Source organism: Eublepharis macularius, chromosome 5, assembly GCF_028583425.1.
Source record: "Eublepharis macularius isolate TG4126 chromosome 5, MPM_Emac_v1.0, whole genome shotgun sequence".
Taxonomy (NCBI): Eukaryota; Metazoa; Chordata; class Lepidosauria; order Squamata; family Eublepharidae; genus Eublepharis; species Eublepharis macularius.
Genome location: NC_072794.1, coordinates 28,703,486 through 28,729,527, shown reverse-complemented (window position 1 = coordinate 28,729,527; position 26,042 = coordinate 28,703,486). Strand labels below are relative to the sequence as shown.

The following is a 26,042-nucleotide window of genomic DNA, read 5'->3' as shown; positions in this document are numbered from 1 at the left end:
TACCATTCAACACAAATGCTCTACCACTGAGCTGTGGCCCCTCAACATAAGTAGGAATGAAGAAGTCCCACACATCACACACTCTGGAACAGTCCTCTGATCACACACTTTGTTGACATAATTGAAAAGTGCTGTGTTTGTGGTAAAGTGAAAGTTCTGTCTGTGCTGATGTATCCTTTCCATTCAAGGCGCAATCATCAAGTTATGGGCATTCATGTGTGAACCAGATCCATTGGCTTGGATATCTCATATATCTCCCAAGTACTCTCAGAGTTTGGCCAGCTTGTGTTCAAGTCCTGAACATCTTGTTCTTTGAATACTCAAATGTCTTTGTCTAGATAGTTCCTGCTGTGCTAGAAAATGAATGTAGCATGTGCCTTGCAATATGCCCCAGAATCATCTCAGTGTGCTAGGATCCTGTGGCAAATATGCAATCAGTGTGGTAAGGATTTCCATGAACATAGAAAGTTTGTCATACTGGTATAGGAATATGACTACTTTCCCTATACATTTTTGTACTTTTACACCAACTAGTTGATCAATCAAAAGGTATAAATCAAAAAATACATCTTGCTTCTTTAGTTTCTTAGGTCTCTTTTTTGAAAACATGTAAGAGGGGGTGTCTTCTGTTATTTTTATATACCTTTGAAAAATATACTAGGTTGGCCTCTTTGGGGATAGAACTCTAGTTTGTTCCTCCTTTGGCATTCTTATCACCAGTTATCTCAGTGCTCTTGCTCAGGGGTCCCAAACCACACCTGAAGTGAAGCTTGAGACAGACAAAACTGTTTCAAAATGTGGAACTCTGCTCCTTCTTCCTTTTCGTTTGAATACTTGAATCGTTTTTCTTTTCATCAGTCACAGGAAAGGAAAAGTAAAGAGCTTGGGAGTGTGGATTTTGGAAAAGAGTTTGGGTCTTGTTTTCATGTAGAGGTGAGGTAACCTGGAGCCCTTTCTGACCTGAGATCACACTGTAGGGTGGAGTTCACTGATTCTTTGCCAATAGAGCAAAGGGGTTGATGGATGGTAAAGTGAGGGAACACTGGGGAGACATAGTGGAGAGGCATCCTCTGGCCAAACCAAACAGGTGATAAGAACATTTTATTTCATCTCTGCAGTATCATTAGGCATCATGACAAAATCCTTAATCAGCCTTTTTGTTTATGTGAACTGATCCAGGAGGGGAAAAACAGATTTTTGTCTCAAAGGCAGAATAATCCATATAACCCTTTCACCAGGTCAAATTAAAAAGATCTGGGACGTCTCCAACACACCATTCAATGTACTGAGTCTGGTTTGTATGAAGCTCTGAGCAGAAGGAACCCTTTAAAATAAAACCCACCCCAGTCCAGCTCAGTAACTTGCTTTGGACACCTGAGCACTCCCAATAGAATTGAGCAAGAAACCTGACTTGGAAATGGGTGCACACAACACTCCTTTGCCAGAGGAGTTGATTTATATCTCTAGTTGTGCTGAACATAACAACACTTTATCATATCAATGGGGCATCTAGCTCACAATAATTTCCTCTGACTGCTGGTTGCTCTCATAGGTTCCCAAGTAGAGAGCTGTTTTCTTCAGCCTTTCTACCTTGGGCCATTTTTGGATTCCAAAAATGGTGTGGGATGGAAGGAGGGAAGGTTGAAGCCTGTCCTCCAGCCACACTCTGAAGCTGATTTGGAACCCCCAACAATTATTAAGGTGAGTCCCAGACAGACATGTAATGTCAATCAGGTTGGAAGAACCTCCACCTCAATCTAACTTGTGTTACAGATGCAGAGAAGTTCGCCGTGTTAGTCTGTGGTAGCAAACTTGATTCTCGAAAGCTTATGCTAAAATAAAATTGGTTAGTCTTAAAGGTGCTACTGGACTCTTTTTAACTTGTGTTACGTGTCTCATGTTAGCAGCAATTTCAAACGGTTAAAATCTGGAGACGTTTGCATGCAGAAATGTTCTCTATTTCTGAGCAACTGGACTTCTCAGATCAAAGGGAAGGGATTTTTCACTGGAGGAAAGCACCACTGCTAACTGAACAGATCCATGGAACCCAAGCCACAGAAGTCTTATGGGGCTACAGGGGTTATCCCCTGATACTCTCTGTCCAATTGGTGCAAAGAAGTATATTTTGGCAGATATAACAGAAGGGAAATCAGGATGGAATAAGTCTTTTTTCAAAGGGTGTTTCTGCATGGTGGCTCCCCTTGACCTCCTGTAACCTCTGATATAACTCACTCAAACGCACGGTGAGTTTCCTTGCCAGATGTTTTTGGAGGAGTCCCATCGCTGGTGTGGAAATTGTCCACATGATCCTGAGGATGCCCTTGGCAAGCCATGCCAGACATTACAGCAGAGGGAGGAGCATCCCCCATGAGGAAACAATTTGCCATTGGAATAAGATAAAGAGCAGGAACACGTTTTTTGTTTCTTTGCGCTTACCCCAGCTTTCCTCTGACTTTTGTGAAGCCAGGAGGCAAGCCAGAGAGATGTTTTTCGTACCAAGGATACATTGTGATGTTATCCCACACAATGAAAAAATGTGGTCATCCACAGATTGGATGACCCTTTGCCATATTGTAACTTCACATGGCTCTGACCTGGATGGCCTAGGCTTGCCTAGTACATGGATGGGAGATCATCAAGGAAGCCCAGGGTCACTATGCAGAGGCAGGCAATGGCAATCCACTTCTGTTTGTCTCTTGCCTTAAAAACCCTACAAGGTCACATTCTGGCTTGCCTGGATTTCTGATCACATGCAGAAGTGTCTTAAAAAATTATTTACTTGGCAGAATGATACAAATACCACCTGTTAAAAAGGTGTTCATCTTATACCAGACAGATCAAGATGGATAGCTGTGTTAGTCTGTCTGTAGCAGTAGAAAAGAGCAAAGGTATCTGAAGGAAGTGAGCTGTAACTCATGAAAGCTCATACCCTACCACACATTTTGTTAGTCTTATAGAAGCTACTGGATGCTTGCTCTTTTCTACTCTGCTATACCAGAACAACATCAATATCTAATTCTCAACACAGCCTCATCTATGAATACTTAAATCCAGATACTGGGGCCATGGATAGACAAGACACATCTTTCTACAAAGTTAAACCCTAGTGGCTGTAGCTAGACAACTCAAGCAGTATTGCTAGCCTTCAAGCCTTGGTTTCTGTCAATAAAAGGAAGGGGGAGTGGGCAATGCCTTTTCAAGGGGTTTTGGCCTTTGAGGGAGGACTCATCGAGGTTAGGCCAAGTAGTAACTACTGGATTACTTGATACCACATGACTTGCATGACTCATCCAGGACTGACTGCTTGCTACTGTTCAACAGCAACCACCCCATGAAAGCCAGTGTGGTGCAGTGTTAAAGAGTTTCAGATTAGAATCTGGGAGACCAAGGTTCAAATCACCATTCTGCCATGGAAACTCAGTGGGTGACATTATGCTAGTCATACGCTCTCAGATGGAAGAGAGGAGAATGATGTAAGCTGCTTTGGGTCGAAACCAGGGAATGGAGGTGTGTGTGTGGGGGGGGGGAGTGCTTACTGGATTGGGAGCCAATTTTTATCAAATCGGTCCCTCGCAGGACTCGTTGGTTCCGCATCATACTAGGAATGACATCATTCCCAGCACAGTGCTCGTGCTCAGGAGTGCATGAGAGCACGCTGTGAGGCTCCTGTTCCTTCACCTTTCCCCCCTGCCGGCCAGGTGAGAAGTGGTGGGCGGGGCGAAGGCTGGGAACAGGGGATCCCCCATCCCTACCAGGGGAATGAGATCCCCACCTTGAGCTGGTTTGGTTTTGTATCTTTGTTGAAGCTGAAGACTTTTGTTTGGATTTGTAAATCAGCTTCATGTATTTAAAGACTGTACATCATCATCTTGGACAATTTTTTAGGACAGAGATTAATAGATCAATTATTGAACTGCGTGAATAACACATCTGTATTGGAGGGAGGGGGGCTCCATTAACTTAGCCAGGCCTCTATTCCTTCCTCAATCATTTTATCTAATCCTTTCAGGTGGTTCCGTTTCCTGACGACTGTGACCAGGACGAATGCAGCTGCCGGGACCCAGCGGCAGAAGAGAATCAATAATGGCACCCAGGACAACTTGTGCCGTCAAGGCCAGACCGGGAAGAAGCTTCAAGGGCATGTGGGGGAGTGTGAACAGGGGAACTGGGAGGGCTGAGAGAATGGAGCTGGAGTGTTCACTGAGGCCTAGCACTATGAGGCATGGTGCAGAAGGAAAGGAATGGGGAGTGGGGTAGGGAGAGAGCAGGAGGCATAAGAGGGTGGAAATTAGCATTCTCAAGACCACTTGCCCCTTCCCCTCTGCCCGGTTCAACTTCCTCCTGATAGGAACTGAAACCCAAGTCAAGGACCTGTTCCACAGCCTCATCAGCTCCCTTGGCAACCTAGCTTTGGGGACAGGCTCTTAGGCCTTCTTCATTCTATTACTGTATCAATGGTTTGCTGCCTCACAACCATTTCTCTTTGCTCTGAATTTTGTCTCCCCTCTCCCATCCCCCCCTTTTTACTATCTAGGGCTTGGTTTAGCAAGAGTGCAGGGGGGGAGGAAGAGAAAGGCGATCTGTCTGCAAATATTTAAGCATAATTTTATTACAAATCTATATTATATTTTTATTTGCTGTTTATTAAGCTGAAAATGTGCTGCTGTGAAGTACAGACCATTGGGAGAAGAAAGTGGAGGGTCAGGTGGTGAGAGGAATTCCCAGAGACTGAGGCGAAGCTGAGGCCAATTTATGTAACTAGCAGGACCATTGGATCTGTGTACATTTTCTCTAGACTGTACCGTTTCAGGCGACAGGTGTGAGGAATGTGTGTTAATGATCCTCTACCTGAAAACAAACCAATCCCCCACCCTTTCCATTCACATAGACCACTAGCATAATAATAATTATAACAACATTCGATTTACCACCCTTCAGGATAACTTAACGCCCACTCAGAGCGGTTTACGAAGTATGTCATTATTGTCCCCACAGCAGTCACCCTGTGAGGTGGGTGGGGCTGACCCAAGGTCACCCAGCTGGCTTCAAGTGGAGGAGTGAGGAATCAAACCCGGCTCTCCAGATTAGAGTCCTGTCACTCTTAACCACTACACCAAACTGGCCAGTTTAGCCTTCTCCCCAATGTACTACTACTTTCCATGTGCAGGGAATACCAACTCGAACTGGAAGGCTATACTGCTTGCTTCTTATTGTGTACACTGCCCCAAGACATGTCCTTTAGTGCAGTGGGAGTTGCCTCGCATCTCCACCCGCCACTACGTCAAAGAGGTACTTGTCATATCTACAGGCCAAGGGCTGCCACAGAAACTCTGGACGTTAGCATTTTTTTTAGAAGTGCCACTATTAAATGAAAACCCATGCTATTTCACAGTAAGAGGCTGTACGTCAAGATAGAGTTGCAAATAAGTCCACAGGTTAAGGGCCCTCAAATTTGTGTTACAAGCCTAGCTATCCTTCCTATGCATGTTATGTAGCAGCTATTTGTGTCTATAAAGAAAAAGAAAAACCTTAGCAATTTCCCTGCTTGGTCAATGGGATATTCTTACCACAGGCAAGCAACAATTTCAAGGTCTGCAAAATCAGTACCCAGAGAGATGTTTTAATAGTGTTGATTTAACATAGTGGGATTTCTTGCTGCTGAGCATTAGTATAGTTCAGTGCTGTAGCATGTACTGAATAATTACACTGCTCCAGAATGCATGAGATGTTACTCGAGAATGAGAGATTTTCAAAATATTTCGGGGGGGCCTGTCATTATTCATAACCTAATTGGGTGTTCCTTGTTGAGAAGAATAGTAATGGGGAACAAACTTTCCAGAATGAGCTTTGCCCACTAACCTTGGCCGTTCTCTATAGAGTGTGGCTATTCTCCATTCACAGAGGCAACTGTGAGGTTCAGCAGGCCTGACCAGTGCTTTCTGTTAACTATGTATCGTAGAATGTGCCCCAGGTTCCTTTGCAGTATGCAGGGATTCCATGACAAATATGCTGGGGTTCCTTGGAAGAGAACGTAGAATGAGTTCCCTGGAAGTTAAAAGTGTGAAAACCATTGCTGTAGACATTGTGCTTGAGCACATTGTCCCTGAAAGCTGTAATGAGGAGTGTTTGTCAGGGGAATTCCAAAGATCTTAAGTAATGAACTTGGGCCATTGCTCTAGCATAGTCTGTAGGCCACATCAGTTTCCTGCCCTGACTACTGTGTAAGCATGGAATGTTCCTGTAGAATGACGAAACTATACCTGTGTCCTAAACATTCAGTTTAAGGGAGGAATGATACGTTAAGATGGCAAAGGCATTTCCCAAACATGTTCGCTAGCTACTGGTAATAGAAATGATGATTTGCAAGGGGATTCTTAACTCTTCTCCCATATTTTGGTTCAGCCTCACACTCCTCTCCCCATACTTTCCCTTGCTCCCCCACCCCCACTCATTTCCAGTTTGGGAGCTGGGGGGGAATGGTGAGGGAGGAAGTTAGGGGAAATTATTTGGAGGGGGATGAGTTAATCACCCGTGTCCTTTCCACTGATCCTCCCCAATAAATGTTCTTTCATCTCTATGTTAGTGTTGCAAAGCAAACTTGGTGGTGGGATGGGAAACCCCATATCTGAACCCATATTGCTCCCATGATCTCATCATGAGATCCATTATGATCCATTACTCCAGCTATTTCAATATGGGCAATTCCCCTAGAATGATCGGTTGTCAGTTCTTGCTGTGCACCAGAGCACAGATCATGAATGGAGAATGTTCTAGCAGCACTAGAATGCTCTGACATGGGCCAAGACTTCCAATTGTTAAAGGTGTTAAATAAGAAACACAATTCCAGGATATAGATTTCAGAGAAGTTTGCCTAAGATACCAATATATGATTCTTCATTATTGCAGTTGTGTGTGTGTGGTGGAGAGACGTTAATATGGATTAGAATCAACGCATGCAGCATTGTGCATGTAGGGAACCACAGCTGGTTCCAGGCAGCAGCTGAAGCTGGAATGATGGGCTTGCCTGTATTGCCACCTAGGCAGGCATGAGTGCTCTACCCAACTCGTGCCACAAATGTGCACTTTTTGAGTTCTTGGTGGCATCCATGCCACATGAATGTGTGAAACTTGTCTTCTATAGAATCAAGTCCTGGGTCCTTCAAAGTCAGTATTATTTACTCAGAGCCAAACTATAAGTGACGTCTTACACAGGTTGGACACTAGTCGGCTTCCCTCAAGTTTTGATGGGAAATGTAGGCACCCTGGTTTTACAGCTTGGCTCTCCATTACAGCTGCAAGACCAGGATGCCTACATTTCCCATCAAAACTTGAGGGAAGCCGACTAGTGTCCAACCTGTGTAAGACTTCACTTTTAGTTTGGCACTCAGGCAGCAGTTTCCAGGGTACAAAACAAGGGGTGGAAACCCACAATCAAGGGGAAAATGTAACAACATCATCAATAAATGTAATTAATATCAAGTCTATTATAACAATATGTAAACATCAGCAAACCAGTGTGCTTAAGTGACTCAGTGCTTATATAAATATTATAAAGATCTGATAAAGTCTAAACAGCATTCCAGATATATACAAACTCTTTAAAATTAAAGCTACATATAACCTAAAATAACAACAGTGTCTAGGATGTCGGCCTTGGGTTCTCAAGCAGTATCAATATAAAATAAACTGAGTATGGTACGGCTGGGAAGTGAAGTGCACCGAGACTGGCAGCTGTGAGATAATTAATTTTGGAGGTGATAGAGCATAGGTGGACCAGGTCTGTGGCCCCTGAGGAATTATATTGATGAACAAGCAAGCTAAGTAGCCGGCCCCTTGTTGGGCCCGCGGGGTGGGGGAGGTGTCTCCATACTCCTGCAGTTCATGGTTCCACCTTAAAGGAAAGAAAAAAAAGGGGTTCTTTTAGAGAGAAAAAGGGGTTCTCTCTTATGTTTAGAGAGAAAAAACAATAGGATTATAGACTGCCTTTCAACCATCGAGACTTACCGGCTACGGATGTTCCTTGTGAACATCCTTCTTTTGCACACCTGAAAGTGAAAAGAGAAGGAGACTGCATTATTTTCTGAATATCTGAGAAAAAAAGATTGTACCATACTCAGTGTATTTTGTATTGATACTTCTTGAGAACCCACAGCCGACATTCTAGACACTGTTGTTATATTAAGTTATAGGTATCTTTAATTTTAAAGAGTTTGTATATATCTGGAATGCTGTTTAGACTTTATCAGATCTTTATAATGTTTATATAAGCACTGAGTCACTTTAGCACACTGGTTTGCTGATGCTTACATATTGTTACAATAGATTAGATATTAATTACATTTATTGCTATTGTTACATTTCCCCTCGATTGCGGGGTTCCACCCCTTGTTTTGTGTTCTAGCATCGGGGGAGCCTCTCTTCTTAGTGTACCCAGCAGTTTCCAGGGTGGCATCTTTCCCATCACCTTCTACCTGGTCCTTTTAACTGGAGATGCTGGGGATTGAACCTGGGACCTTTTCTGCACAAACAGATGTTCCACCACTGAGCCATGGCCCTTTACCTACTACAGGTTGGCCCCTAATGGCACTGATTCTGTGCCCCTGCCCCAATCTTGTGTCATATGATTTTAATTCTTTAAACATCTTACTAACATTTTTTTCCAGGAGCTTTTCTGCAATCATGTTGACTAGAACATAAATGTGTTTAAAAAGACTGAATGTGGAAATATTTAAGGTGACTGGATATGTTGCATTTTTAGACGTATACCTTAAAAATGTAATGTGTGAATGAAAGGACTGTGTGTTTGGAAGTGTGTGCTATACACTCCTCAGGGAGCCAGGAGTAGCTGTAGCTCCTTGTCTTGTGTATATCTGGCTATGCTATCCCATGTACAAAATGGCCCGTAGGAGTATATAGAGTCCTATTAAGCCTCCAAGCAAAAACAAAGACATGCCACCTTGGGTACTGCATGAAACTAGTAGACAGGCAGGATAGAAATATCATCAAAACAGCCCCAAATGCTTATAGCTGCAGCCACTTGGAGTGGCTGACACAAGAGCTCTCCTGGAACAGATTAATGGTCCAGAGGCGTCCTGATGGTGTGTGCTGCTGAGTGTGGGAGTGAGCAGGGCCGGAGCGCCCATAGAGGACAGGTAGGTGGTGGCCTCAGGCGCGGGGTGCCGGAGGGAGCGCCAGAGGAGGCACGGGGGGTGGGAGAACGCGCCATAAAGCAGCAGCCTCCTATCCCTCCTGTCCTGCGCCGCCGCCAGCGCAAGCCTCCAGCTGGGCGCAACTGCCGCAGGCAGGCATCTGTGGCGGCGCAGGCAACCGAGCGGGAGAGCTCGGAGGCCGCCCGCTGCAGCAATCGGGCCGGTGGCGGCGGCGTGCGTGCTTCCATGATGACATCACATGTGACGTCATCACGCAGGCCGGTGCGTGCGTGCTTCCACACGCACAGGAGGAGGGTGCCCAGCCGGCCAGCCGCAAGCGCCGCAAACCCTTGCACCGCCCCTGGGAGTGTGGGCTGGCGTTCATTTTGAAATGCAGCCTTTTGGCCCAAAGGTGGCATCTGAGAGCTAAGACTATTCCAATCATCAAATATCCAACTTGTGTGCCTCATTTCATTTCTTGCACAGGGAAGAGCAATATCAAGATTGTGTTGTCACATTGGTACCACTGAATGGTTACAGAAGGGGCACGTCCTTTCTGTTCCTCTGCACTAATATCATATCCAAAATAGACCCTCCCTACCTTTCCTTGCTGGGAACTGTACAGGCTGTCAACAAACGGGTTGTGCTGGAGCGTTTGACTGGGATATTATTTTGAAGGCCACAAAACATCCTCGAGAAGTTGCATACCATCCCCAGCAAGGCAGTGTCCAAAACACTCCTCACCTATGTGAAAGTGACAACATTGGTGGACCAGCTGCATTTAAATGTTAGTTTGGTTAAGCTTTCGCACCATGGGTTAGATCTCTGACTTGTCAGTGGAAGGCACTGACAAGCACCAGACTTGCTAGCTTTTCCCTCTCCCCCAGCATCATTTCTATACCCAGGACTGTAGCACCTGTGTGGAGTAATAGGTGTGCAGGTCAGGACACTACAGTGGGGCAGGGGGCAAAATTGTTTCCTCCTACCTTTTGTGTGAGCAGACCTCCTCTGATGGAAGAGAAAGAAGGACTCTTTCCCTTTCCCTACTGTAGCCTCCTGTCCTGATCCACTTAGATATTACTCTACAGCCCTGTAACTCCAGGAATGAACTTTTCTGGGGTTGGAAAGAAATGTGGGGTGGGGGTTGAAAGGTCAGGGATCCTTGTGCAGACTTTGCATGGTCCTTGTGCTAGATCCAAACCCAGGAACTTTTCCTCATCAGGTATCCATGCAAGAATTCTAATTTTTGCGCAGAATATCTGTGCTTGAGAAGGAACCTGTCTGTGGGAGAAAGGATTGTTGTTGCTGTTTTTTAAAACAAACTGACTAGTGTTGGCCCAATAAAAGATGTCTCCCTCAGTCCTGTGGCTGCTTGCACCCACGGACTGATGGAGCACTGTACTGGGGACTAATCTTCATTAAATTATTGGGAGGGGGAGCCACATCCACACCTTCAGAAGTCTGCTGTGTCTCCAATGCTTCAACTAGTCCCTTTATAGGAGTCCTCGGGATAGGGTCTGCCACTAAATTTCAGGCTTCCGTGGCTTCAAAAGAGTTGACATCAGTGATCGGAATCCTTTCTCATCCACCTGATTACACGATTCCTGTCCCTGCTCCCCTCAAACAGATGTCGAACATTTAAACCATCTCATTCTTCCAAAGCCAGAATGGAAGGGTTTGGAACTTTCTTTCTGTGGGTATGGAATTGTGGCTCGTCTTATGAAAGAGTCTTGTTCTGATAGTAGAGCTGAAGGAATGTCAGTGCGGGGGAAATGTATTTGTAAGAATTGCTTAGTTGTTTGGCACAGGAACATGGGATCACCTTTAGCAAACAGAGAGCATCTTGTCCCCTTTTTTTGAAGGAGGGTTTTACTCACAATTGAGGCTGCTGCTATTTTAATTTTTTTTTGTATTTGATAATTATTTTTTATAAAAATTTATGAAAATAAATAATCTACCTATATTTGTGGTCTTTCTCATTCTTCCTGCCTGCAAACTGAAAACAAAATTATTGGCTGCACAGAAAAACAGCAGCAGCTTGTCAAAGCCGGGAAAGGCTCTGGGCAAGTGTGGATTCTGCAAACTTGAGCGTGTTTTATGTGACTAATACTTGAAAGTAAATACACACCTGCACGTCTCTGATCCTTCCAGCGTCATTGGCTCTGCTGCTATGATGTCAGAGTTTCTTCTTTTGAAAAAAGACGTAAATGCAACTAGGAAGCAAGAAGCAAAGCTAGAGGGTTCCAAAATGAGGCAAACACAGAACATGGGCTGTGATGTTGATGAGAGTTTCAGATGGGAGATTATTTCTGGTTCTGTAGCCTGGGTAAATGAAAAGAAAAACCATAAAAGTAGACGTGACCACCTTAAATGCTGAGATTGACTTTTTATCCTGACCTACTCCCCAACTCTGCACTTGGTGTGGAGTTGCACCCACAGTTTTATTAGGCCTTGGAGCCCCTCCAAAGCTCTGAGTTGTCATAAGATCCCCCCCCTTTTCCCTCACCCATGAAGTGAGGTCAAGGGCAAGCACAACCTCTGGTTGCTTACTAGCCAAAGTGAGTTGACACTTGGTTATAGCTGATGAAGATCTATGCAATCTTGATGGGTCTGTGCTAGCTGCCATTAACTTGGGGTGGGGGGGTGTAGTGAAAGGCAGGAGTGTCCTACAAAACTGAGGAAACACCACTTGTTCCAGAGGAGTTTGTGGATAGGAGGGGGGGGGAGGTAGAGCAACAGGCCTGATCCAGGACAGGCTCTGACTCTGTAATACAGTACTTTACATTTTGAAAAGTTGTCTTTATATATAGTGTGGAAAAATGCCTTTCACTTGAGCATTGCATTGAAAAAATTTCAAGGTTTGGTGCTTGCAAACTCCTGCACTGGTTTTTAAAGATTTTTTTCCGACTGTCAGGATCCAAGTGGGAAGGAAAGAAGTTTGGTGCTATCAGCGCATCGATTATTTTGAGAATCACCCTGCCAACCCCCCAGCCACCAATGTTTTATGGATGCAAATGGCTCTCCCAGCTAAAGACAATAAAATAGCCAGAGAGCACACCTTGGTTAGAATTTGACTTATAGAAGGTGACAGAGGTTTGGGATGTTGGAAGCTAGAATGCAGGGGGACAACAGGGAGTTAAGATTTACCCACTGGAGGGGGTAGGCAGAAGAGAGAAATTCTCTTGACATGAGAGTGGAGACCTGAAAAATCTAGGAGCAACGTGCAGAGATCTGATATATCACTGTTTCCCCTAGAGTGCACAAGTGTGATATATCATCCCCAAGGTAGCTGGAGATACTAGCCAGAGCTCTAAAGCCAATAGATTGGACTTGACACGGAGTGATTCCGCACACGTTGGATAATGCACTTCCAATCCTCTTTATAGATCATTTGGAATGGATTTTTTTGTGTGCGGAACAAAAAATCCGCCTCAAACTTTTGATAAAGTGCATTGAAAGTGCATTATCCAATGTGTGCAGAATCACTCATTGACTAACCGGCAGAGGGGGGTCCAAAGTGCTGGCCCTTTAGGCAAGCAGTTCTTGAAATTGACCACCTGGTGGCAGCGGGACCCACAGAGAAGGAAAACCCTCCAAGAGACAGGTGGGCTCTGAAGAGCAGCTGGGCCACCAAGAGGAGACTTGGGATGACTGTTGAGTGCTCAGAACCCTTGGAGGGCAAACCGGGATGGGTTAGTAGAACTGTTCCCCCACATTTGGCATGAAATTATTCCTCCCCCCAAAATATTTGGTTGCAGTCCTGCACACGCTTAGTGTAAACCTATCAAAACACAATGGGATTAACAACTAAGTAAGCTCAGATGGTAGTTGCAAAAAGCTGCTTGGCTTGATCTGTGTAACTAGGGCCCTATCTGAAAATCTGAGGCTATATGCACCTGCCATTCTTTTTTAAAAATCTGCAATCCTATTCATCAGCTGTTTGACAGAAAGAATGCTGAAGGGTGGGATTTTAGCTTTTTTTTTTAAAGGCCGCATTTGAAAAGGATGGGGTGTCCTGAATTGCTCCCCCTCCTGTTCTGCCTTCTCAAATAGTGGAGCAGCAGAATGTTGGCTTTTTAAAAAAGGATAAAAGTGTAGCAGCCCTGCAGGGCTGGATCATCGTGGGGGCAGGGGGGTAGTCTGCCCCCAGCACCACCAAAGAGGGGGTGCCGGGCGCAGCTGCCAGCCTCGGGATTGCGCGGGCGGCAGGACAGGGGGCGCGCTTGCCATGCGCCCCCTGTCCTGTGGGGCAGGCGAAAGGCAGCACAGGTGGCTAGGAGGCCGCCCATGCCATTTGCCTGCCCTGCAGGACGGGGCACACAGCAAGCCGGCTGCCCAGCCACCGGCGCTGCCTTTCGCCTGCCCTGCAAGACGGGGCGGCCAGCTTGCCACGTGCCCCGTCCTGCAGGGCAGGCGAATGGCACACGTGGCCTCCCAGCCACTTGCACTGCTGCTGCCATCTCCGCAGTGCACCGGGATAGCCGGCTTGCCGCGAGGCGGCACGCGCTGCCCTGCTTGATGATGTCATGGAAGTGATGTCATCACGCAGCACCGGGAGCATATGCACACTGCGTGCACGGCACAAGTGGCTGGTCTTCGGTTGCCATGGGCGCCAGCAACCATAGATTCAGCACTGCAGCCCTGGCAGTTGGATTGGTCTGGAGAAATGCAAGCACTGCATAGATTTGGGAGGTGTGAGGTCTGATGCAGCAAGGGCTATGTACACACAGCTCATTTCTAGGGGGAACGCGCAGGAACGCAGTTCCGGCAGTTCCTCAAAGAGGTCACATGTCAGGTGGCCATGCCCACCTGACTCTTGGCCATTTTGGGCCCGTTTAATCCTGGATTGGGGCCGAAATGGCACGTATTGGGCCTCTGATGGGTGGTGGATCACTCTCCTGTTCAGCAGCAGTCCGATCCTGACCATTTTCAGCCCCTTTTTGCCATTTTGGGCCCAATTTCGGCCCTGAATGGCCAGGATTGGGTCCAAAACAGCCAGGACAGGTGATGTCAGGGGGTGTGGCATATGCAAATCAGTTATGCCAATGACACACTTCCAGTGATGTCAAGAGGCGTGGTATATGCTACTGAGTTGTGCTAATGAGTTCCTCCAGCTCTTTCTACGAAATGACCCCTGTATGTACAGATCAAACATCAAAAGCCAGGGAGGGGTAGGAATACACAATTTCAGGGGCCCTGGCTACTCTGGGGGCCCAAGAACTGGGCAATTCAATGCAATTTGTTTTCATAAAATATTTTGGATGGATCTGGGTGGGGTAACCCCAGAGGGAATCTATGCCTAGGGAACCACGGTAGCTCTCACTAGCCCAGGTACAGAGAAGTGCATGGGCTAGGTGCACTGGAATGGCTGTATTCAAAATGAGATTGCTGGCCTTTAAAAAAAAATCAAGTGGAGGGTTTGCTTAAATCTTGTGTGATGAGAAATAGGAGTTTGCAAGCCAATGAAGCTGCCACACCCAAAGCATTTCTTTTATCACCAAGAAGAGGGGGGGAGATGACAACAGCTGGTCTGAAAATATAAACAAACACTGCAATTTCCCAAACTTGCAAATTATTAACAGTGCCATTTAATATTCTGTTAAATGGTCAGCTGGATTTTACAGAGAGTGTTACAATTAGTACTTTGAAACTTTTAAAAAAAGAATAAAGAATACTGTTCCCCCTCTGTCATTGCTGCCAGCCCTGCCCGTCATCTTTCTGCAGTAGCCAGAATGTTGCATTTTAAGAGCACAACCAGGAACAAAGAGTAAGTAAGTCAGGTAAGGAAAAAAAACATGGAACTGGCCCAACCATACTCATGGTAAACGCACAACGAATAAAAGGTATCATGCCAATTCAACAGCAGACGGCACAAGAAACCAAGCTCCTCTCAGAGCCAAACTAGATGTGTTTGTGTTAAAGAGCTGGGTCCAGATTTCCTGCAGGGAATGACCTGCAGGGAAACTCCAGGTGGAATATTCTGGAGCAACAAAAAGGGGAAATCTCTCCCCCCCCCCCCGGTGCTGTTTTGGTGTGGGAAAATGGCTGGGGGGGGAGCCCTTCCTCCGCCTGTGGCAGCAATCCCAGCCCAAACAGGTTATTTTTTGTTTTTTTTAACAAAAAGCCATTCCCTACAGCTGCTGTATGGATGAGGGGAACCCTAGTTATTAGATTTTTAAAAGCAAGCACATCTAGTTTGGCCCATAGTTGGATTTTTCCGGTCTCAACCCAGCGATGAAAGAGCAGTCAAGTGGTGAACAAATACATTTTTTTTTTTAAAAACACCCCTCCCCGCAACATTCCTTGGTTTTACAATACAGCCAATGTAAACTTCTAAAAGATAATTAACAAACAGTCATTTATTAAGGCCAAAAGCCTGCAAAAAATTGATGTTGGGTATTCAGTTTACTTAGATGGCTCTCAGTTCAACAAAGCATTCAATGTGAATGCCACCTTTTTGAACTGGACCAAACACGCTCATTGGCACTGCCTATGCTTGTGCAAATAAATCCAGTATGGCAGGACCCATAACCGAGAGGGCAGAGCGCATCTTTTGTTTGGGTAAGAACAATGCTTGGCTTTGCACTCTCCTTATTTCCTAGATATATGCGAGGAAAGCTCAGGACAGATGTAGAGAAAGACAGGCGAAGGAAGTGGTGGATGAATTATCGGGGACAGCTTGGGTTATTGGGCTGGGAGAAATGAAGTTGTGAGGAGTAAAGAAGCCGTAGTGTGGGTACATGTTTGAGGGGAGTGTTCATGGTTGGAAAGAGAAGAAGCCACAGCAGTGAGGATTCAGGCTGTTTTGGGGGGAAGAAAGCCCCTTTCTTGGCAATGGCTGTAGACCTTCCTTCAGTTACACGACAATGGCTGAGTGTTGCTTTTAGGAATGAGGGCCAGGCCTGTTTTCAGCAATTTGCAGTATAATAAACCACCACATTTAAAATGAGCTATACAATCTAGTGTGAAATCACCAAAAGACGCCTAAAAATATAGAGTATGACCACTTCTTGTTTAACGTTCCAAGAAGACTTTAAAATGCTTATAAAACCTAAGCCAGGTTGGAATACTTTTGTGAGTGGCAGTAGATACAGGATGCAGAGGCCATATGTGGTCCCAGAACACTATAAAGTTCAGCTTTTGTTCAAGAAGAAGATAAAGCTTTTAAAAGCTAGCGAATGGTACCTGCAAATTTAGCAACAAGAAAAACAACCACATAGGAAATATTCCAGCAGTTCAAAGAGGGATCCTTATATTTTTGAATTTTACATCGAGAGGGTGGGTGGGATTAAAGTCCGCAACAACAAATTCTGAATCTTCTACAACTGGAGCTTTGATACAACTTGGCAGGGAAAACGTATGCTGACAACTGTACCTGGCACAACAGCCAGGACGATTTAGGGGCAGGACTCGGGTAGTGAAAACACAAAGGGAAAAGCACTGGAAAACTAAAAATGGGGGGGGGGGGGGAAGGGAGAGAGAATTGAGGAGTTTGGGAGAAAGGGTTTTTTCTTAGCAGTAGTTGTGTAAAGAATTGGCTGTAGAAATTAGACTTGCCATGTGTGGTCAATTAATTGGTCAGAATGATTAATTTAAATCCTTTAAATTGATAATGAAGGTACTCTGTTCAAAGAATAAAACATTATTATTAGCACATGCATGTACAAAATCCACAATATCAGCCACCATCTTAGAAGATGCATTCTTGTTCTCTCCCAAAGGGGATGCCTCTTCTAATGTAGCACCTGCTATGAGAAGTGTATGCATTAATGTTTCCTCTCCAGAACCACTGTTTTATTTGTTAGGAAATCTTTTAATGGATTAAGAGTCACACAAGTACTTATTTCTTTAGCTGGTTGACAGAAATTCAGAAATTTCTGGGAGGCTGTGTTGCCATTAACTAACTTTGTTACCATCGTTCCCTTGGGCCACGCTTACGACTACAGCACCTCATATGACAAAAGTCTCCATCCTCTTGGCTCAATCATCTGAATATTGCTTCCATCGAACTGGACAGCCCTGTCCATCGTGCACATTACTCCGAAATGACTTTTTCCAGTATCCAGAGCACACAACAGAAGATATGTGCATCCAAACATACACACTAATACATGCATGTATTATTAGGATAATTTATAGGAAAAGCCTTAATTCCAATGAGACAGAAATCCCACCGTTTCCCCTATCCTTAGCGAGAAATCTCTCAGTGTCTGGACACCATGGCATGTGCCAGGTTGAATGCAACAGCTCAATTTTCATTCGAGATGGCAGTTGCCACACACTGTCTCCTCACTTCTTGCTGAAATGAGTATGGGCTAGATACACACATTCAGGAGGAAGTCTTGCCGGCAGTGGGGGACACCTGCCTGCTGATCATATTTGACAGCTAGCCTCGCCATTAACTTTGTTGGAATGTTACCACCACCACCACCCCGGCTCTTGCATCAGGGAATGCAAACAGCAAAGACTTCCATCCCCTTGGGCCCAGCCCAATTTCCCTCACATTGGCCATTCCTATTCATCTGTGCAGTTGCTGAACAAGGTCACTCCACATGGTGGTGGCGTAAAGTGCCATTAAGTCACAGCTGAATTATACTGACCTTTCAAGCTAAGAGACTAACAGAGGTGGTCTGCCATCTCCTGCCTCTGCATAGAGACCCTGGACTTCCTTGGCGGTATCCCATTCAAGTACTAACCAGGGCCAACCCTGCTTAGCTTCCAAGCTCTGCTAAGATCAGGATAGCCTGGGCCATTCAGGGTCCTTCCACACAGAATTAGCCAAATGGAATCTCCAGAGGCAGAACAACTTTCCATATCAGTTGCTGTGGGGCAACAAACAATGGAGAAAGTTGCATTTGAGCCCTACTTAGGGTTCTTTTCTAGAAGCATTTGGCCAGCCGCTGTGAGAAAAAGAATGCTAAACTAAATGGACCTTTTAGTCTGATCCAGAAAGGCTCACCTCAACATCTAGTAACTCATACCCAAAGTATGAGTAGTTCAGCAGAAACCACACGTGAGGATTCCTTTTAGGCGCATCTTTATCTCTAGTCCACCGATCACACATTAGATGTCACATCACACAGCAAATGCATCTCCCAACACTGTTCCCCTCCCGCCCTGCAATGAAAAGCAACTATGGGAGCAGAGGAATGCCCAGGAAGAGGGGCAGTTTACCTCTTTCAGCTCTTTCCACTTAAACTCCTCCTGCCCAAGCTACTTCTCCACCTACTGGGGGACAAGGGGGGGGGAATGTGGTTCCTACAACAAGTGTGCTTGAAATCTAATCCCCTCTCTCAATCTGAACAAAATCTTTGAAATTTGATCTGGCACCATTGTGTTAGATACTTCTTGTTAAATAGCATTGCGTTGGCGGCATACAGCTCTACACAACTTCGTTCTGTGCCCAAAAAATCTGAAGGCAAATCACTGGATTCCGCTTTTTTAAAAAAGTCCAGAATTTTGTCACAAGGTCTCCGCACAATTGAGTTCCTCTCCCATTCATACCACATCAAAAGCTTGCCAGCTGAGAAGGGCGGCTTCAGCTCCAGTGGCTCAGATCTCTGCCTATGCAGTTGGAGCTCTGGGCTCGTGCCAGTTCTCATGTCATCGCCAACAAATCAGAAGCCAAGAGGAGCCAAAACGGAGCTGAACTCAGCCTCTCCTGGCAAGAAGAGCTTTAAAGATTTTAAAAGTTCATTGAAAACGGTAGAGATGTGAAAGCTCAAGGGTGGGGGAGGACTGGAAATGTTTTTTGGGGGGGTCACTTTTTTTCTGATTGAAAAATTGAAAAATCTGGGGGAGCACTCCTATGAAAGGTTCTCTCTTTTTGGCATGAGTTGAGATTCTTAAGAAAAAGCTTCTTGAAATACAATTCCTTCTCATGATCTGACTGAATCAAATTGATAAAATCTGACCGTGCTCACTCAAAACGTATAGTACGAAAAATTTTATGTAATTCAATCAACACCATTAGCTAATGATAATCCCTATTATAGATATGTAGGCGTGTAAAACTATCTTAAAAACAGGGAAAATAAAACATTTACTCCCTTCCCCCAAAGACTTAAAATTTTTCTGCTAGAAAAACTGGGGTGGGGAGGAACCCTTTTGTTAAGGGCCAAATGCTTTCCAAGGCAAGGGTCTGGTGACTCGGGCTGCCACGTCACACCTCCCATGCTGTGGCAGAATGAGGTATCTCACAGGTGCCTCCAGCCAGTCAGCCGCTTCAACAGGGCCACTATGACCATTACAACGCTGACCTTGATGCATATCCACAAGCAAACCCACCTATAGGCTGTCTGTGCATGCTGAAGATTGCTTCTGCGTACACTGCGGCATCTGAGACTTAAGGATGGGAAATCACTTCCAGTATCAGAGGAGGACTCACTCTTCCCTGTTCAGTGCTATAGACCCTCGTCCCAATTCGCCTGCTTTGATTCTCTGAGCAGTAGCACCCTCTTTACCCTTTCTTTGCATCTGTTCTCTGCTCTCCGTTATTAACTCATAACATCAGCTGGCATAAGCCCCCCCCTTCCACGCTTTGAGTTTAAAAAAATCACATAGTGCTTCGTTTCCTTTGCAGCCAACATGACGTAGGAGCTAGAGTGATGGACTAGGACTTGGGCGACCGAGGTTTGATTCCCCACTCTGCCATAGAAGCTCACTGGGCGATCCTAGGCCTGTCACACTCACTCTGTATAACCTACCTCATAGGGTTGTCGTGAGGGGGAAAGATGGAGCAGAAGAGAATGATGCGAGCTGCTTTGGGTCCCCACCAAGGAGAAAGGTGGGGTATAAATGAAGCAAAGTAAATAAATAAATCATCAAATTATAGTTGTGTGATTTATTTCCCTTATGTTTTCCAGGTGGCAGAATTCAGTTTTCTTAGGGTTGGGGGGATGATGGTCTGGGTTCTAACTGCTCAGCACTCTGTGGCCTTTGAAACTGTGCAGATTCCAAGACCACAATGTGGATCCTGCCACGTGGTAGGCTCTTGCACTGTTGTAGCAGAAACTGGTGCATCCCAAGGGTGTAAATCTGAGACACAGGCCACAGAGGATGGGTAGGTAGAGGGGCTGGTGTCCCAGTGTCCCCTAAAGAGATTCTCTGCAGTGGCATGAAAAGGAGGGAGGCAGAGGTGTCAGGCAGAAGCAGACGCTGTAATGATGCACGAGCCCTTCTCTGTGAGAACTGAGATATGTGTCTAATGCATTCAAACTATTCTATCCCTTCCTTTGAACCTGCCTCTTTTGCTCTTCTTCCTGTTGCTGAATTGCTTCATTCCAAAAAGAGTATTTCCCTCTTTCCTTGGCATTAAGTATTCTTTTTTCATGTGTGTGTGGAAAATTTTTACTTGGGTCTGTGAGGGAGAACTGTTTGCCTCTCTCTCTCTCTCTCTCTCTCTCTCTCTCTCTCTCTCTCTCACACACACACACACACACACACACACAGAGGCAAATGTGCCTGTGCCGCCCTGCATGAAGCTGAAGAACTTCTTGGCAACACTGACAGAGCAATTCCCTCTCCCCCGTTAACAGAGAGCACTCCCCCTGGATCCCACAAGCTGGAGAAGGCTGTCGGACAAACTGGATTATCCAGGGCAAAGAACCCTTTCTTCTTTCCTTGGTGTCTTCAGCAATCTTGCCGAGGCCCCAAATATCAGTGTATAAAACCCCACCCAACCCACATCTACAAATACCCTCCCTCATCTCTGAGGAAATCCCTGGGGCTTCCTTCCTTCCTTAAGCCCTCTCAGTTGTCCTTATCCCCATAGTCATTGTAGAGGACACTCAGGGACTGCTCCTCGCATGTCTTCTTGAGGTCCCGACTCAGCTCTGACCAGCTGAACCCGTACGGCTTGATCTCGCTGTAGCGGCAGGCAAGGAATTTGAGAGAGGTGCGCTGGAGGCCGATCTTGGGCTCTTGCAAGAGGCCATGGCACCAGGCGCTAAGGTCCCCAAGTTGAGAGAGGATGAGGCCAGCTTTTCTGGAGAGGGCGGGAAGAAGCAATGGAAAAGTCAGAAAGATGGCAGGAAAGATGGACAAAGATGAAAGAGAGAGCACAGGAAAACAGGCAGGTCCCTTCCTTCCTTTTGACCGCCTGCCCCCTTCCCTTCTTTCTTTCCTTCCTGAATTCCTCCCTCCCTTGCCCCTTCACTTTCTCACTCTTCCTCATAACAACAACAACTATTAAATCAGAACAATAACAATGATAACCAATCCAAAATAAAATAATAGACAAAACAGACATAGATATATGATAAAAATACTTTAAAGAAACAATAATAACCAATCCACTATGAACTGAAAGAATTCTTTTTGATTGGCTATTGTTTTTAACTGGCCTCTTGTAACTTTTTCCCACTCCAGATTTTCTGTTGTTTGTAACATTTTTAACTATAAAAATATTTCCTATGGATATCCAGTCCTTGCACCTGATGAAGTGAGCTCTGGCTCACAAAAACTGATGCTGGAATAAATTCGGTTAGTCTTTCGGTTAAATTCGGTTAGCCAATGGACTCCAATTTGATTCTGCTGCAACAGACCGATATGGCTACCCATCTGGAATTTTAGAAACATAGTCTGTTTCTCTAATCATCTGCTTAGCACACTCTTCTGTTTTTCAGGCTTGGTGGTACCTGCTTTACACTATTCTCTTTGATATTCCAAGTTTACATATGATCCATTTTATATACTATTTTGGGGAAAAAAGAAGTCAAGACTAAACTTTGGCAAATAGAGCAACACAACAGCCGACAAACTCTTTGTTACGCCAGACCACGGACCAGCTCTAAGAGAATCTTACCTGGGCCCCAGTTCATCCTCGCATCGCCAGGTGAACTCCCCAAAGCTCTCATAGTGTTGGTTGTAGTGATAGAGGACCCGGTGCAGACTTGGCGAGCCCAAGTCCAGCAATGTGTTGTAGGCCGTCTGCTGTTCCTTCCCACTAGTGTAGCCATTGAAGAGGTTGTAGATCTTGTCTGCTATTTCTGAATTTAAAAATAAATTTAGAACACGTGAAGTAACTTGGGAGCATGCATGGTAAAGGATATTTCACAGCAGTCGTCTTTAACTCTTTTCAAATTCTTTTTAACCCAAACGTGCAGTATGGGACCCTTTCTTAAATCCCGCACCTCCATATATATATTTATATGGTGGTAATTCCGCTGGTGTTCTCATGGTCAGTTTGTGATCTAGGCATGTGCAAGAGGAAATCTATGAATCTAGATGCAGTTCAAAACACACCCGATTTGCAAGTATAGTCAGTGCTTCAAATCCAAACAGACTTTTGGACGCTGTCAGAAAGACCTATTCTAGTGCCTTGCTGTCTGGCTTTGTCTTCTCAGGTGATGGGGATGCAGGAGAGACAAAGTTAGCCTTGTCTTTGTACATGAAATCCTCTTTTGCCCAATGGAGAGACTCTGTGCCTTGCGCTACTATGGTTACCTTGGGCCTTCACATCATCCACCACAGGACAAGGGGTCTTCACCGTCACGTCACTTGAGCGGGAGCGCCTGCCTGTGTTGTCTACCCCCCAGAGTGTGAACCTGGTGAGAGAAAAAGAAATATAGTCAGAGGTATATGGCTGACATCTCCCAATCTGTCTGGTCCCTGTACTTTTAAGAGCACTGTAAAAAAGTTCAACCAGGAACTTGGCTTTCCCAGACTGACTGAATTTCAACTTCCAAGTCTTACAGAGTTAGGGAGAAACTAGGGGTGGGGGGCTGCAAATTTTGGTCAATTAACTATTTACATCTATCAATCCTGAACCTTTCAATTGCTCAAAAATCAGGTAACATGTCTTTCTGTAAAATTGTAATTATACTGATTATTGTTAATATATTTAGAAAAATGCAGATGGCAAGTTGTATCATAGAAGAGGGAATGAATCACCATACAGAAAGTATGCTTTTTCATGACAAATGTTTTATGTATTTGTTTACATTATTTATAGTCCATCTTTCTCACTAAGACTTAAGTGTTAAGTCAATAAAATCAACAGGATAGGACATCGAATAAACCGTGCAATGGGCTTTGGATTGCAGAAATCTGAAACAAAGCATAAGCGTATTGTCGAAGGCTTTCACGGCTGGAGAACGATGGTCTGAGAGATCTCCGTCTTTTGGTGCCACACCTCTGAAGATGCCAGCCACAGCTGCTGGCGAAACGTCAGGAACTACAATGCCAAGACCACGGCAATACAGCCCGGAAAAGCCACAACAACCAAAGCATAAGCATTAACATGACCCATTAAACAAGGCAGAAATTACATAGAAGGATCATACTTACAATAACAGTACATACTATACACAGTATATACTGTACATAGTACTACAGTCCACAATCACAATCCCTTTACAAAAGCATCTTTCTGAACCTTTTTGTTACAGTACAGCCCTATTTTTCATATAAAATGCCTTCCTGAATAATTCAGGTTTTCATAGTTTGTGAAAAGCCTCTGAGTGGCCCATGAGGAATGATTTGACCCAATTCAGTGCACATTCCCTAATACTTACTTCTGCCTCCAAACACCTCAACACTTAGGGTGGCCAGTCTGGCATCAACCAGAGCCTGGGCCTTTTCCATCCTGGCCCCTGCTCTGTGGGATGGGTTCCCTGAAGAAATGAAGGGAACGATCACTTCTTATTTGCCAGGGATTTTGAGGGGGTGTGAAGGGCAGGCATCTGTTAAGGGGGAGATTTTATCTTGGTTTTTAATTTGGAATTTTTTAAAAATCATTTTGTAAGCCACCTTGATTTATGTGGAAAGGCAGGGTATAAATATATGAATGAATGAATGAATGAATGAATGAATGAATGAATGAATGAATGAATGAATGGGTGCATAGACAGACACATGCGCACACACACAAGAGGACATGATCCACTGTATCAAAGGCTGCATATAAATCTATTAGGTGCAACAAAGAGGCATGGACCTCATCGAAATTCAGATAGAGATCATCAGCTAAAGCCAATAGGGCCATTGTCATCCTATAGCCAGCCTAAAGCCACAGTGAAAAGGGTTCAGAGCAGAAGAGTTATCCATGAACATCTGGAGCTGATCTGCTATTGGTCTCTACTGGTCCAGGATGTGTGTTCCCCCTCCTGCTGGCCAGGTAAGCGGGGCGCGGGGATGGCGGATGGGAGTGGGGGATACCTCATCTCCAGCGGGAACTGGCATCTCTAGCCCCAGGCCCAGGGCTATAGCACCAGGAGGCATTCCATAGTATGGGGGAAGCCAAGGGTCATATCTTGGGAGGAATCCTTTCCACCATGGACCCAACCCATGAGTTGAAGGCCGTTGCCCAGGCACGATCCTTCCTCTAGTCACATTCAAAGCAATTTGAAAACTTCTAGATGTTTTCAGTATCGTCGTTTTCCTCTTCCTGTTTCTTGTTCCATTCGTGTCTTGCTGCTTGCTACTCAAATTGGGAACACACCTTTAACTTGTTAAAATGTGTTAAAAAAAATACCCAGAATGTCTTTGTATAACCAAATGGCAAAGCTCTATGCAAGTTAAAATTGCAAGGATTTCCACACACACGCCGCTCCATCTTAAAACAACCTGTAGACAAAGACATGCCGAACTTAACACCATGCCTCTGCTCAGAAATACATCCTTTGAATATATTGCTGAAGAGAAAGATCAGCACAATTTGAAAGCTAGCAAAACTGTGCTGTCTGCATTGCTTAGTTCTAATGAAATCATCCTCCTATCTTCTTTATATAAATAAAATCTTTTATAAAGAAACCTTTATATAAAGACATTTTTGAGCTTTGTTAAGTACAGTCTATTTCTCTGGGATATTTCCCTTAATCTCCTCTCTGTGTGCAGGACTACATGGACACTACTTAGTTGTTGTTTTTTTATAAGACATTCTCTTGAGTGAACACTCTCTTTCTTGTCTAGTGCTGTGCTTCAAAGACACCTTCTTAGGAGGACAGTTTGGATTTTCTCAGGAGGACCCTGGATTTTCTCAGCCTTATCCAGATCCTTTCCAGGGAACCCTTTGTCTATAGAACTTTCCCAGCCAGAAAAGTCACCCCTCCCCTATTTGCCACAGAATTGGCTGCTGTAACTCACATGTAGGTGGTGTCTGGTTCCAAGCAGCGAATGATCAGGGAGATGGTCATAGAGAGCTTGTCAGGCACCTGAGCCGGCATTGCGCAGGGCGACTTGGCTCCAGAGATAATGTCGTCCACAAAGCTCAGCACCGTCTCTAGGGAAACAGGCAAGATGGCCGTTATCTGATGATACAGATGGGGAAAGGAGCACGAAAGACAAACGGAAAGGGGAAACGAGAACCTGAAGCTGAAGCTCTGCCTTGATCAGGTTTCTAGATGAACACCATGAATTTTGGTGGGAAGAAAAAGGAGAATGGAGGCAGGGAAGGTAAACTCCATCTGAGAAATCCTAATTATGTTATCAAAACTCTTTTGGCTTTCAAATTCAATTTCAAATGTTACATGGCTTGAGCATTCAGGAGTGTGCTGGATTCCATGTGATCTCCACGAGACACGGGAGATCAACAAACAGAGCTCTCTCCAGGGATTTTGGGGGGGGGGAATCATTCATCTGGAGGGTCCAGTTTGAATCAGGATCGTAGCATTTGTGTGTGTGTGTTTGTGTGCACACATGTTAAGCCTTCCCATTACATCTTTTTCTTGCCCTGAAACAGCCCTGTGGAGCTGCTATCTGCTGCACTTGGGCAGATATATTGTTTGGTCCAAAAGAGCAAAAAGTGGCTCACAGGAGCTCTTATAGGATGGGGATATGGTGCAGGGGGAAGGATTAACATGGCCTCTCCTCACATCGTGGGCCAGTTTAGACTGGCCCTCTGCAGTCTGATTCGAAGAGATTTAAAAAAAAATGTCAGGAGCTCTCTCTGCA

At 45.1% G+C, this 26,042-nt stretch overlaps 2 protein-coding genes across 2 annotated transcripts in view; one reads left to right on the top strand and one right to left on the bottom strand.

The window, feature by feature from the left end:
• The window catches only part of PAPPA2 (pappalysin 2), a 151,090-nt gene extending 147,006 nt beyond the window's left edge, over positions 1-4,084 (top strand). Inside the window, exon 22 of the mRNA XM_054980337.1 lies at positions 4,010-4,084. Coding sequence (XP_054836312.1) covers positions 4,010-4,084 — 75 coding nt within the window. The remainder of the gene's footprint in view (positions 1-4,009) is intronic.
• A 16,816-nt stretch (positions 4,085-20,900) lies between these two features.
• ASTN1 (astrotactin 1) overlaps positions 20,901-26,042 on the bottom strand; it is a 241,140-nt gene continuing 235,998 nt past the window's right edge. Inside the window, exons 20-23 of the mRNA XM_054980818.1 lie at positions 25,236-25,371; positions 22,596-22,696; positions 21,955-22,138; positions 20,901-21,135 (exon numbers count right to left, since the gene is read on the bottom strand). Of these exons, the coding sequence (XP_054836793.1) occupies positions 20,901-21,135; positions 21,955-22,138; positions 22,596-22,696; positions 25,236-25,371 (656 nt within the window). The remainder of the gene's footprint in view (positions 21,136-21,954; positions 22,139-22,595; positions 22,697-25,235; positions 25,372-26,042) is intronic.